The following is a 15,243-nucleotide window of genomic DNA, read 5'->3' on the forward strand; positions in this document are numbered from 1 at the left end:
CCACAAAATCCTTTTCTTGCAGTACATTTAGAGACACAGGATTCAGAAACAATTGGGTTATGCGGGCGCCTACAGGAGGATCTGGACACTGGCAAAAAAAAAAAAATTAACCAGCCAGATATAACCCACGAACCCCCAGCATGCATCTGTTTTGAGAGCAAGACTTTAAATACAGGGGGTAGGATCTATGTTCTTCAATAAATTCCAAGAAAATGATTTTACAGTGAATACTAAAATCCAATTTTCTTTCCCAAACGTTGAGGGACACAAGATTCAGAGACAATTGGGACATCAAAAAGCACTCTAATTGAGGGGCTGACAGCACATCAAACAAAGTGCTAGCTTAGAGAATGCAGGAATAGAAGACTAGTTGGCAGCCCTGAAAATTTGGGAAACAGTTACCTGATGTCATTCACAGATCTAGTGGAATATTCCTTAGCAGGAAAGCGTGGCACCCAATCCTTATGACCAGAGCAGATTAAAAGGAATTGTCTTTTTATACAGGACAGGAAAGGTAGGAGAGGGAGAGAACATTTTTAGGAATAGATATAGTTAGGCTTTTCTTCCGCTTTAAGGTGTACAAAGGTGCAGTCTTTACTCCCCACTGCAGGTGGCACTTGACCGAAGCAGCAATGCAAGAGGGGAAGGAAGTTGTGAGGAACTTGGTTCCTCTCTGACATCCTGTGGTCACAAGGAGACAGCTGTCTCACTGGACGCTGGCACCACACGTGACTTCAGCGGCCATCTTGGGTCAGACAGAGTCTATTTAGGACTCCAGCCCCTGGGTTTGGCATGCTTTTTGCGAGTGGTTAGTGTAGTGACAGATTCCCCACCTGGCAGGGACAGTGCATAAAGATAGGGAATGATTCCAGAGAAGTAGGGACAGTGCAGGGACTATGTGTACCTTGTTTCAGGAAACCTGTTTTTTTGGGCGTAGACTGGCCAGGCCGAATTCTGCTTCTTGTTGCAGATGCTGTCTGCATCTTCAGTTCAACAGACTGCTGTTATGTAAGTGGCTCCGGGTGATATGCCTACCTGCCAGGTCTAACTGAGTTGTGTTGAACCTTTCTACAATATATCGCTATTGCCTAACTTGGACTCTGTGTGTTCACTGTCCACTACACCACACTGCACCTAATTCACAAAGGTAGTCCATAAACTACAGAAATCAGAAAGTCTCAACTTTCAAAACCATTCTTTAAAAGCTGAAAAACTTGACTTTGTAGCAAACTCTTATACTCTAAGCTTGTTTTGATCTAACATGGCTTTTGTTACAGCCCCTCCAAGGATCACCATAACAGGTAAAAACATTAATATATCTAACGAGAATGTCTTGAGCTGCGCCATTTCTGGATTCTACCCGGTGGACATCGACATTAAATGGCTTCGGGATGGAATAATACTGAACAATATTACATTGGAGAAACCTCAAAGAGACCCGGATGGGACATACAGTGTGAGGAGCTCAGTAACAATAACACCCACCGAGGAGGACAGAGAGCGGATCTTCTCCTGTAGAGTCCAACACGAGTCTCTTACTGCACCTCTCCAGGAGGACTTCAAGCTGCTGTATGGAGGTAATATTATTATTTTTTTATCAAATCTGACATAGATAGAGCTGTGTAGTCTGTATGTGGTTTAAACACAAGGACAAAAACAGATCATTATAATAGGAATCTCATATCACTGTTTCTCTCCATGGAGATTCCCATCTACAGCTAGATAGAAGCAGATAAAACATTCCACAAGATGAGAGTTCTTTAACAACTGTTTGTTAGGTTAAATGTGTTTTGCTTTTCATACATAAAGTCTGTTCAGTTCTCTCTTGAAGCGCAATTGAAAACACAAGAATAATTATGCAGGTGAATAGACATACTAAAGCCTCTTACACACGATCGGACTTTCCGACGGGAAATGTTCGATGACAGGCTGTTGTCGGTAAATCTGACCGTGTGTATGCTCCATTGGACAATTGTTGTCGGACTTTCCACGGACAAATGTGTGTTGTCGGATTTTCCGAGCATGTACACAAGTCCGTCGCACAAAAGTCCAAAGTACAAACACAATGCAGCGCACATTCTCTTTTTCTTTAACCTCCCTGGCGGTGTTCCCGAGTGTGGCTCTGGGTTAAATTTCAGTACCATTAGCGGTAACCCCGAGCCACACTCGGGATTACATTGCAGGATCCTGGTGCAGTGTACTTACCTTGTCCCCAGGATCCTGCGATGTCCCCCCCTCTGTCCTCTGCCCAATGCCTCTGTGTTCCGGGCACCGTTCCCGGCGAGCGTTGCAATGCACGGGGGCGGAGCCCGGTGGCAAATTAAAAAAATTGAAGATTTATAACACATACAGTACACTGTAATCTTACAGATTACATTACTGTATGAAATTATTTCACATCCCTTTTGTCCCTAGTGGTTTGTCCAGTGCCCTGCATGCAGTTTTATATTATAAATACTGTTCTTTCTGCCTGGAAACTTGATATTGTCCATAGCAACTAAAGTGTCCCTTTACATCAAAAGTGGTTTTAGACCAGCTAGAAAACAGCAATAGTAAATTAGAACACTTGCAAAATTGAGCGATAGTGAATCGTGGGGAAATTCATTTTACTTTCAATATATTTTTATTTTCAATTTGCACAAACATGTTATGTCACATCATATAACAGTGCTCAGGAGGGAAGGCCCCCGATACTCAACAGAAAGGCTACAGTCGAAAACATATTACAATAACTGTCTCAACAATATGGGTGGTTGGGAAGGCCAGCCAACTTAAGAAAAAGTCCTAGATACCAAATTATCAATCTCATGGCTATGCCCCCACAGCATCAGGGTCCCCCCCCCCCCGGCACCCCTGAGGGGATCTGACTGTGCCGGATGGGGAAGATCCCCCCCAACCCCTGACGCATCTCCTCTGCCTATTTGGACTGAGCCAACTGGAGTGTGTGAGGTGTTTGGGATTTCCCCTGAGCGAGGGGGATTTCTAAATGGTAGCTTCAGACTGAAATATCACCTAATAGCAATCTGATTTGAGGTAGATGACAGAGAAGAGATGAAAGAGAGGGGAAAAGAGTAAGAAGAGGGCTGGGGAGGGCAGTCCTCATGACAGATGAGGAGGGAGGGGAAACTCAGCTGTGTGCTGCTTGCGGAACGATTAGAGAAATGTGCCTGTAGACGGGTTAGGAAGTGTTGCGTACCTGAACACCTGGTACGAGGGAAATTCCCACATACTGGGCCCAAGACAACCAGATCTTTTGAAATTTCGTTGAGGTGTCTGTCAGGATGCTGGAAAGTTTTTCTTGGGTCATAAGCCATGATACCTTCCTTTTGACCGCTTGCAATGAAGGTTTCGGCTGTTTCCAGGCTTTGGCGATTGTGATTTTGTTGCCAAGAAAGATAACGTGGATCAGCGTTTGGGATGCCTTAGGTAGGTCCGGGATGTGTGCATTGAGAATCGCCACCCCTGGGGATCTGGGGACCTGGCAAGCCATCACCTTGTGAATCATATTAAAGATTTTTCTCCAAAAAGTGCAGATTTTGGGGCATTCCCACCATATGTGGGCCATGGAGCCCAGGTGGTGACAACCTCTGAAGCATAGAGGGTTTGCTGGGGGGTAAATGACCGCTAGCCTGGCAGGGGTCAGGTACCAACTGGTTATTAGTTTAACGCTAGCCTCCATAAGGGAGATGTTCTGGATCCCTTTAAAGGATCTGGTTAGTGCCTCTTGCCAGGTCTCCATACCTCTGCAGCATTGGAAATCGGCCTCCCAAGCCTTCATGTATGGGGTTTTTTCAGTAGGGCAAGTGAGGGCCGAGTATATCACCGAGATACCTCCCCTCTGTTCCATGGCTTGTCCACGCCACATTTCGTATGCTGTGAATATGGGGGGAGAGGTTTCTCCCTCCAAATTGTGTGTAGGAAATGGGAAATTTGGAAGAAGCGGAATCTTTCCAAATCAGGGAGTTCCAGGTCTTTGATACAGAAACTGAGAGTGATTGGTCTGCTAGAGGTGAAGAAGTGTCCTATCCGGTATAGCCCCTTATCCAGCCACTATTTGAATGCTGAAATGTCCAGTCTGGGTGCAAATTCGGGATTTTGGAAGAGGTGTGCGAGAGGGCGTTCTGTGGAGACCAGAGCTGGGGAGTACCTGAGACTGTCCCATAAGGCACAGAAGTGGGATAAAGTGGGTGAAAGGATGGGTGGCCTAGATTTAGGAGGGCACCAAAGTAAGTCATCTAAAGTGAAGTAGGGGGTGGCCTGTCGTTCTATAGTTACCCAGTCGGGTTTTTCATATCTGGAATAAATTGTAGACAATTGGGCTAGTCTAGCTGCCATGTAGTATTTATGCAAGTTTGGGAGGTCTAGCCCTCCCTTGCGTCTATGGATGAATAGGGTGCCTTGAGGGATGCGGTATCCCTTTTAACCCCAGGTATTAGTATTTTACTCTGGAACGATCGTAGGTGATCTTTCCTGATTGGTATAGGAAGAGAGGGGAAGAAATAGAGTATTATGGGGAGTAAGGTCATTTTAATGGAATTGATCCGACCCAGCCAAGATAGTTCATGCTTTGACCAGAGACTAAGGTCTACCTCCAGTTTCCTGAAGAGTGGGGGTAATATTGAGCGTAAAGAGTTTGTTTTGGCCGTCAGAGATACCTAGGTAACGAATGGAGATGTCGCTCCATTTGAATTTGAAGGACTGTTTTAGTGAGGAGACTGTCTGGTGAGGTAGGCAAACATTGAGAGCTTGGGATTTAGAGAAATGAACTCGAAGCCCTGAGATTTTGGCAAATTTTTCTAACACTTGGCATAGATTGGGGAGTGTAGTGAAGGGGGAAGTCAGGAAAAGGAGGATGTCATCGGCGAATAGCCCGCATTTGTGCCTCTGGTCCCCACATGTCACCCCTTTGATGTCAGCATTATGTCAAACAGCAATTGCTAGTGTTTCTATGGCTATAGCAAATGTGAGAGGGGATAAAGGACACCCTTGTCTGGTGCCTCTCGTGATGTCTTTCGGTTTGGAGTAATGCCCCTGGAGGAGTAATAGGGCCTTTGGTTGGGAGTATAAAGCATGCAGAAGTCCAAGGAAGCGATCACTGAAGCCTCATCTCTTCAAAAGAGAGAAGATGTAGGGCCAGGAGACTGTATCAAAGGCCTTCTGCTGGTCTAGGGATAGAAGAAATCCCAATTGGTTTGGCCCCCCTTCCCAGTTATTTTGTAGGATCGAGGTTATATCTTTTGCCCACCTTATTTGATCAGGGCCCTGTCGTCTGGGTATGAATCCCACTTGATCCTTATGTATGTATTGACTGATGAAGGATGCCAGCCTGTTAGCCATTATTTTGGTGACTATTTTTAAATCGAAATTTATGGGGGAGAATGGCCTATAATTACTAACATCTTCGTGATTTTTGTTAGATTTGGGTAGGACTGTGATAAAAGCCATATTAAGGTGGGTATCTAGGGGGTCTCCGTTGGTTTTGAAGTTAAAGGAGGTCAGGTGTGGTGCTAGGGTGTTCGCAAAGGACTTATAGTAGGTTATGGATAGACCGTCAGGTCCCAGAGCAGACCCCTTTTTGAGATCCTTAATGACCCCCAATACCTCCTCCTCCGTGATGGGTGTTTCCATGCCTTGTTTGTGTCCGTCATTCAGGGAGGGGATGGGAAGGCCCTCCAGGAACTGAGGGATTAGTTCAGGATCGGATGGAGCTGATCGGCTATATAATTTAGAGTAAAATCCGTGAAAAGCTTCCAGTATCTTGGACGGGTTGGTCGTGGGGGGGTTGACCTTCTATTCTGATCTTGGGCAAAGTGTTGATCTTGATGCGAGGGGATAATCTGGCCACTAATAGGGGACCTATTTTGTCTGCCTGCGCATAAAATTTATGTCTGCTCCAGCGGATGGACTTTTCGGCCCTGGCTGTGAGCGCTAGATTGAGATCTAATCTGGCTTTATCAATGAGAGTGGTGGGGATCTCGGGTGGGTCTTTTTTGTGTAAAGCCTTAAGTTTGGCGTATTCCTTGTTTAACTGAGTTATGTTGGCCCGCCTTTCTCGTTTGACCTGTGTGGAGATCTGAATGAGCTTGCCCCTTATGAAGGCTTTATGCGCGGCCCAGAGCAGTTCTGGGGAGGTTCCCTCTGTTTTATTGAGAACAAAGTACTCTTGTAGGGCTTTTTCAATTTCTATGACTCTGATGGGATCAGATAGCAATGACTCATTAAGTCTCCATTGTCCTCGTGACCCACCCAAGGCCCCCATTTTGATTGTTATGATTACAAGGGAGTGGTCCGATAGGGCCGTCTCCCTGATGTGGGCTCTAAGGACTACTGGGAGGAGGGGGGATGGGATCGGTATGTGGTCGATCCTCACGTAAGTGCTGTGGGGGGGCGAGTAATGGGTGAAGTCCCTCATGGTGGGATTGAGTTCCCTCCATGTGTCTGCTAAACTGTGGGCGTGTAGCATTTTTGCTATTCTGAGGCTTTCCTTTGTGGGGCGTGTTAGTTGAGACCGCGGGAGGTTAGACTTGTCTAACCCCCGATCGAACGATGCGTTCGAACCTCCCCCAAAGATGATCGTTCCTTCCAGTTTTGAAGCGAGGGTGCTCAATAGGGAGTCAAAAATGGCTTGTCCTTTCTTTGGAGCGTAGTAGGAAACTAGGGAGTACAGGTGATACCCCACCATGCCCTTGATCAGGAGGAACCTCCCTTCTGGGTCAGCATGATCAGAGATTTTTATGAATGTGCAGGTTTTGGATATTACTATTGCAACCACCTTGGTTTTATTGTCAGCGCTTGCTAGGAAGAACTTAGGGAAGTGGGGGTAGAGGAACTATTCCGGGAGGGAAAATGTGTTTCTTGTAACATGAGAATGTCTAGCTGGAGAGACTTGTAATAGTCTAAAACCTTCCTCCTCTTAATCGGGGAGTTAATGTCCTGGACATTGTGGGAAGCTATGTGGAGTTTAACTTCAGGGTCATCAGCCATAAAGTAGAGGGGGTGGAATGCTGTGAAAACAACTCTCACTTACCCGTAGATGTGTTGAAATCTGGACAGCTCCGGAGGGATCTCCGCTCCGTCTTGTTGGGTTCTGGGTAGACACTTCCTTTGAGGTATGTGTTGTATCTGAAAAACAGTTGTAGTTAGGCACATTTTTGCGGGCAAGGAGGAGGGTGGGGAGGAGGGGGGAAGGGAGAACAGGATAGACGAGAAAAGGTCTCCAAGAAAAGAAAGATGGGGTTCGGGGGAGGGGAAACACCCCCGAGTCCCGTGAATAGTAATCAGTTCATGTCTGTCCCATCCGGGCTCAGACAACCCAGTCCTCAGAGACCAACGGGTGTCTAAGGGTTAGGTGGAGGTGTAAGTGTTCCGTCACGAAACAGGGCGCCCTGTGAAAAGTATGTTCCTTCTAAGGAAAAGAAAAAAAATCTACATTATAACATGGTGTCCATACAATTTACCTGACATAAGGCCTCCATCCTCCCCGGAATTCAATATCCCCTAGGCTCCCAATCCCCCTTCCTATCACAGCAGAGCGTCCATTGGGGGGACCAATCAGGGAACCTTGCACAGTGTGGTGACACTGCCCCTTAGGGAGGTGTGGGGGAAGTTTAAGTAGCGTTCCGGAGAGGTTGAGCAGCCTTGGAATGTCCTTTTTCTGCTATGGGCAAATCTGTCAACAAGTGAAAATTATAAGAGAAAGGAAAACTGAAGGCTAAAAACAGAGAACTCAGTTAATAAGGCCCAAGTGGTGTATATGCCTCAGGGCATTAAGCAAGAGAAACCCCCTATAGTGGGGGAACTAATCCTCCGGTCCTTTCTGTAGGTCCGGGATGTAGGAAAGTCAGTCTAAAGGGATACTTGCTTCAGGCTGGGTTGTTATCTTTGGCCTTCTTTGCTTTTCCTGTAGTCCACAAGGGGTATGGAGGGCTGGTGGGTGTCGGTCGTTTGTTGGAGCTAGTGCCGGTATTGGAGGTATCCATCTCAGCTTCTTGGCATATGATCTTCAGGTGCAAGAGTAGTTTCTCTCCTTCCGGGAGGGAGGAGAATGCGTAATGTTTCCCTTTATCTGTAAACATAACCGCGAATGGGAAGGCCCATCTGTATTTTATGTCTCTCTGGGTGAGAGCGTGGAGTAGAGGTTTCAGTGATCTCCTCCTCTGGATTGTGGAGGGTGAGAGATCCGCAAAGTTCTGCATAGGGAGACACCAATTCAACCACAACAACTAGAATGCGCCCTGATCAACACCAAATCTGCAATCAAGCACAGACTGGAAATGCACAACTTCATCATCGAAAACAACATAGATTGCCTTTTCATCACTGAAAGCTGTCTAACACCCAACTGCAATGCCATCTTAACCGAATTGGTGCCTGAGAACTACAGGATCCTATCTGAGCATAGAAGAGGAAAAAAAGGAGGAAGCCTAGCAGTAATCTTCAAATCTCACCTTGCACTCACCAAACCAACTTTACAGAACTCAGTGCCATTCATGGAGACACTCTCCCTTCTTCTTCAAACAAGACCACAAGACGCCATTCACATACTACTATGCTACAGACCACCAGGGCTGAAGACTAATCTCCTTACACCATTCATGGAATTCATCTCAATACACACCCTGAAAACCAAAAACTTTCTGGTACTTGGGGACTTCAACCTCTGGGCAAACTCCACCCTAGACCCTATCGCCACCGCCTGCATTAACCAACTGGAAGAACTAGGTCTCCAGCAACTGATAAATGCTCCTACATATGGTTCGGGACATCATCTTCAAACAAAATATGGACATCAACATATTCGACAATGTACCGATACCCTGGACGGACCACCATGCTATCAAATTTAAAATTGCCACCGACACCACCCTCCAAAAACGGAATCATGCAATAACAACACACTGGTCTAGATCTCAGAAGAAACTACACTCCAAACTCTTCAAAACCACATTATCAAACAAAATAGCAATGCTAAATTTAAACCACTCAACTGAACAAACACTCATCTCCTTAAACAAGGCATTACTACAAACAGCAGACTCAGTGGCTCCAAAACACAGAACACTCATCCGCAAAAAAAACTCGGGATGGTTTACTGACATCCTTACTTTACTGAAGCGTGAACGCAGAAGAGCTGAAAGAGCCTGGAGAAGAAATTCTACTTAGGAAAACCATTCAAACTACAAAGTTCTCACCAAGAAATATCACAAAGCAACCTTCAAAGCAAAATAAGAACATTTCTCGAACACCATCTCAACAACCTTAAACTGCCCTTGGGAACTTTTCAAAATAGTTGCCCAGACTATAACCCAACCTGCCTAGAGCCCCCAGCAAATGAAACTCAAGAATTTTGCAATGAGTTATCAGACTTTGTCATCGACAAAATCGACGACATCCGGAAAACAATTTAACAGAAAAAAACAACCAACCCCAATCAACCAAAACAAAAAGAGGAAATCGATATGAACATCACACAAGGACCGAAATTCTTGCTAATCCCAATCATCACTGACACCAACAAAAACATCATCAGAAGCCTCAGAGACAGCACTTCACCAAACGACATAATTCCCACAAAACTTCTGAAAGAATGTTCCAACATCCTCGCTCCTACTATAACCCATCTCATAAATCAGTCATTCAAAGAAGGGACTGTCCCGATCGCCCTCAAGCAAGGCATCGTCAAACCTCTTCTAAAGAAACCCAACCTCGACCCTAAAGACCCCAACTACCGCAGACCGATAACAAGTCTTAACACCATCACCAAGGTCATGGAGAAAGCAGTCGTACAACAGCTACAACTCCACCTGAACACACACAAACTCTTGGACCCCCTGCAATCAGGCTTCCGCCCAGGCCACGGCACTCCTTAAAGTATGGGACGACACCCTCGAAGCTGCAGATGACGGAGAATCAAGTCTCCTGGTACTGTTGGACCTCAGTGCAGCGTTCAATACAGCGGACTACAACACCCTACTCATTCGCCTCACAGAATTAACAGGAGTCAGATTCAGAGCTACAATGGTTCACATTGTTCCTGGAGCCTTCACCTCTGAAACCCGGGCAATATCGTATGGAGTCCCTCAAGGGTCACCTTTATCACCAGTCCTCTTCAACATCTACATCAGTCCGCTCCTCAAAATCATCAGAAATTCGGACCTCCACTACCACTCGTACGCTGACGACACGCAACTCTACTTTCGCATAATCGGACAAAAAGACCACTATCAACAACTAGAAAAATGCCTCACATTGATAGACGACTGGATGACCACTAGCTACCTCAAACTCAACGGATCCAAAACAGAGCTTCTTCTATTACACGAAAACCAAAGTACAAAAAACAAGAACCCTTGGACACCGCCCACCGTCTTTGGACAGACCATCGCCCCAAGCACCAAAGTCAAAAGTCTTGGAGTCATTTTTGACTCAGAAATGTCAATGGATGCACAAATTGGATCAGTAGTCAGCGGATCTCACCATCTTCTTCGCCTGCTACGCAGACTCATCCCCTTCATTCCAAAAGAAGACAAAGCGGCAGTAGTTGGAACTATCATTAACTCCCGATTCAACTAGGCAAACTCCCTCTACACTGGACTATCTAAATACCAGATTGCACGCCTACAACTCATCCAAAACACTGCAGCAAGACTGATAACAGGAAAAAAAACCCTGGGAATCCATTTCCCCATCCCTGAAGAGTCTACATTGGCTAATCATAAAGGATCGGATCACATTCAAGACCCTCTGCCTCACACACAAATGCCTACATGGAAACGCGCCTCAATACCTATGTGAGAAAATAAAACGCTACGTACCAAATCGCAGTCTTCGATCAACCTACCAAAACCTCCTCCATGTTCCCAAATCCCGCTACAAATCGAAGGGAGAACGAAGATTCGCAGTCCAAGGACCACGGCTATAGAACGCTCTACCGACCAACATCTGTATGGAGGAAAACCATCAGGCCTTCATGAAAAAACTCAAGACCTACCTCTTCTAACAAGCTGGACCCACAGGATGGACCAAGTGCCTTGAGGTGATTCAGTTCGCATTTGCAGCGCTATACAAGTCATTCATTCATTCATCTGCACCTGGTGGCCCTGGCACATAACTTTATGAGCAGACCTGGCCCGTCTCATTACTTCCTCTTTCACAATGTAGTGATGGGGTTTGGCAATAACATCTCTCGGGGTGCCATTTTTTCTGGGGGGGCCCCAGTGCTCTGTGGGCCCTGTCCAGCTCAAGGAGGTGAGGGGGAATGTTGGGTATCAGATGTTTAATCAGGTCCTGCACTGCTTCTGAAACATTTAGGATCGTCTCCGGTAGTCCACAGATTCTAATATTATATCTTCTGGACCTATTTTCAAGGTTGTCAATGTGAGCCATGGCCAGGCCAAGTTGTTCCTGCACAGTATAAATGTGCTTAGAATTTTGGTTAGTAATAGCTATAGTTTCCTCCATTTTTGTTCGATCGTATCGATCCAGGCTCCCAAATTGTTAAAGTCAGCCTTTAGGTCCCCTGTTATTTTTGCAGCTGTTTGTGATAGGCCTCTGTCCAGTAGCTCTGAGAATTTGTGGAAGAGGGTGTCCATGTGAAAGACAGGGTCTCTGGCCAGGGTATCATGTAGGGGATAGCCTGGATGTCCCGCTGCGTTAGGCCCCAGGGGTGATGGGGAGAATTTATTTAGGGAGCGCTCGATGAGGGATTCTGTGGATGCTGGGGAAGGGGTGGTGGCTGGTGGGAATCCCGTCTGCCGTCTTGGTGTGAAGTGTAGGGGAGTGTGGGGTGGCTCTGACCTGTAGTCCGCCTGGCCTGTGAAGCAGAGATCCTGTGTCTATGGCTGTGCTGTGGTGGCCATCTTGGATATCCCAGCCGCTCCCGCCTTCTTAAATTGCGGCCTCAGGTTCCTCTTTACCGATGCCCCGATCATATGGGGATGTGCCCGGGTCTGTGGAGGGTGCCTCCAGTTAGTTTGGAGCCCTTAGGTGTGCCATGGAAAGTGCTGTGGGTGCTGCTTTATCGCGAGGGAGCGGAGCTCTCGGTCTAAGCGGCCATTTTGCGAGCCCCGCGCATGTGCGAGGGAAATTAATTTTATTTTTTTTTTATTATTTATAGTTACTTATTATATTATAATTTATGATTTTGTGTTTCAAACTTTATCATACCCGGGATGTCTACTAGACTCTTGTTTGGACAGATTTAAGTGTGTTATTGCAAAAAAAATCTGACCGCTAGGGAGGTTAATGGGATAACAATGAAGCTGCTTTGCTGGTAATTCTGATGGAGTTCTGCCAAACGTATTTAAAAAGGCTTTTTTTTTCTAGTGATATCAAGAATATTACGGTATGTTTTTTTATTTTTTTTTTGGTCAAGTTACCACAACACCATTATCCCGTACTTTTTTTTATATCAAAGATACAACTATGTTGGTGTCCCTTGTCTATTTTACAATGTATTTTTTTAAATGTACCTGCCTACTCCCAAACTGTCATTTGAAGTAAAACACTTAGCCAAGTATTATTCTCCACAATTTTTTTATTGTGCATTAAAAAAGAAAACAAAATTAGACATGCTATCTGCCAATAGAACTTAACCAAAAAGTGCATTCTATGCATCCAAATATATAGAAAATATAACAAATCAAATCATTATTCAACCAAAAAAATAATGTCAAGGCAATAACTCCAAGGCCAATAATAAATAACACGTTATCTCCTCTGATTCAGCAACATGGCTGGTTGACGAACGGCCTTTTAGAAACGAACTGAAAAGCGTGAAATGAAATGTGCGAAATGAAATGTGCAAAATGAAATGTGCGAAATGAAATGTGCGAAATGAAACGTGTGAAATGAAATGTGCGAAATGAAAAGCGCGAATCAACACTCACCAAACTTCTACTAACACGGAATTACCAGAAGGAGCCCTAAGGGTGGCGCTAAAGAGCTGAAAAACAACGTAGTACGTCACTACGTTCGTAATTGTTGACCAACAATTGTGTGGCTGTGTGTATGCAAGACAAGTTTTGGCCAACGCTCTACGGACAAAAGTCCACAGTTTTGTTGGCCAACAACCTGATCGTGTGTACGAGGCTTTACAGTTACCAAAGTCCAAGTTTTTCCTGCACTTTCTTTTTACAGCAATTGTGCAGGGTAGTCTATAGCCACCCATAGACAGTTTGGATTCAAACCATATATGGGCAGGCTGAATGTACCCAAATTGATCGATCTATCAACTTGGGTACAACCAGCCTGTTTTTACATGCGATTATTGCCAATAGCAATTATAGGCACTAGCACTAATCACTGCGTTCCCCCGGCGGGGAAACCTCACTGGGGCTGATTTACTAAAGCTGGAGGGTGCAAAATCTGGTGCACCGCTGCATAGAAACCAATCAGCTTCCAGGTTTTTTTTTTGTTTGTCAAAGCTTATATGAACAACCTGAAGTTAGCAGCTGATTGGCTTCCATGCATAGTTGTGCCAGATTTTGCACAGTTTTAGTAAATCTACCCCAATGCCTCAGCGGGAACACTGACTAGGGGAGATTTACTAAGATTGGAGCAGCTCTGCATGATAGCCAATCAGCTTCTAGCTTCAGCTTGTTCATTGAGCTTTGGCAATAAAACCTGGAACCTGGCTGATTGGTTTCTATGCAGAGCTGCACCAGATTTCGCACTCTCCAAAAGACACTGACAATTGGCAGCTGGGAACCCACCCTTTCAAAGCTAGGGGGCTGGCACATAACAAAGACCCCATTACTGGCCATTCCAATCCTGCTGACCACCCTTAATCACTTGCCGACCAGCCGCCACATTTATGCTGCGGCAGGTTGGCTCTCCTGTGTGAACCGATGTACCCGTATGTCCGGCAGACTCAATGTCTGTCGGCCACCCGCAATCGCTGTACACAGAGGCCATAGTTGCCAACAGTCCAGATTTTCGCGAGACAATCCCGATTTTGGGACCCTCGTCCCGATCGGAGGCCGTCCCGATTCGGGATTTTGCATTTTGTCCATGGAAAAACGGGAATGTTTCGCTCTGAAGCAAGTCCGGCTCTTGACTTCAAATAAATGGTCGCTGACACTGCTGCAAGAGCTCTTTCCCTTTGTGTTCAGCTACATCTACTCTCATTCCTTGTGTTCAGTGTAGATGGGAGGGGCCGGTCTGTGCAGCCAATAATTCGGCCCCTCCCCTCTCCAACAGTGAGTGAACACAAGGAATGGGAGGAGATGTAGCTGCACTGCAGCCAATCCTCCGCTGGCCCTGGGGACACGGATTTAAGATTGTGGGGTCCTGTGTGCTACCTTCATGCATTGACCTGGCAGCAGCAAGAGGACCATGCTGGCCAGGGAGATGAGACTGCGATGGAGAACCTGTACCCTGTGTCCCTGGTCCTGTGCCTGGAAATTTTTCCTCGGCACCCACTTCATAGCTGAGCTCAGAAGACAGGCCTGGCCACAAGCTGATCTGCTGCTTAAAGTCCAACCAAGAGAGCCTGGCATCTTTATAGAGGAGCACCACAGGAGAGCAGAGGAGGTGCCCAGCAAGAGGCAGGTGATATATGTCAGGAGGAGCAGCAGAGGTGGGGGGCAACTCTTACACACTTCAAATCTACTATTTGATCATTCAAAACGATCAAACCAAAAACTGATTGAATCCCGAATGATTTAGAGGCAGTTTAGATCAGAATTGATTAAACTGGGTTAATCAGCCAGGATGAAAAATGAACGATCAAATTAACTATCATTTTGCATCAGTCTGCAGAACTGATTTGATCAATAATTTGATTGCATTTCGATTGACAGGATTATGAGCTTGCCTAGTGGAAAAAGAGAAATTATCAAAAACTTAACGTTAATCGCACCTTCCAGCTGTCGTGGGGACACCAGATGTGAGGAGCTCCACTGATGGGGACACAGATGTAAGGAGGGGCTCCGCTGATGGGGACACCAGATGTAAGGAGGGGCTCCGCTGATGGGGACACCAGATGTAAGGAGGGGCTCCACTGATGGGGACACAGATGTGAGGGGCTCCGCTGATGGGGACACCAGATGTAAGGAGGGACTCTGCTGATGGGGACACCAGATGTAAGGAGGGACTCTGCTGATGGGGACATAGATGTAAGGAGGGGCTCCGCTGCGGGGGACACCAGATGTAATCGCTGCATGTGGCCCTTTTCTTACACTCCTTAGTAATATGGCCTTTTCTTAGGCACCCAAAACAGTTGGTTATCAAGCACAAACTTTT

At 46.0% G+C, this 15,243-nt stretch overlaps 1 protein-coding gene across 1 annotated transcript in view; it reads left to right on the plus strand.

Annotated features, from left to right (window-relative positions):
* Nucleotides 1–1,261: 1,261 nt before the first annotated feature.
* LOC141147979 (RLA class I histocompatibility antigen, alpha chain 11/11-like) overlaps nucleotides 1,262–15,243 on the plus strand; it is a 175,707-nt gene continuing 161,725 nt past the window's right edge. The window contains exon 1 of the mRNA XM_073635136.1: nucleotides 1,262–1,577. Coding sequence (XP_073491237.1) covers nucleotides 1,262–1,577 — 316 coding nt within the window. The remainder of the gene's footprint in view (nucleotides 1,578–15,243) is intronic.

This window comes from Aquarana catesbeiana, linkage group LG06 (genome assembly GCF_042186555.1).
Source record: "Aquarana catesbeiana isolate 2022-GZ linkage group LG06, ASM4218655v1, whole genome shotgun sequence".
Taxonomy (NCBI): Eukaryota; Metazoa; Chordata; class Amphibia; order Anura; family Ranidae; genus Aquarana; species Aquarana catesbeiana.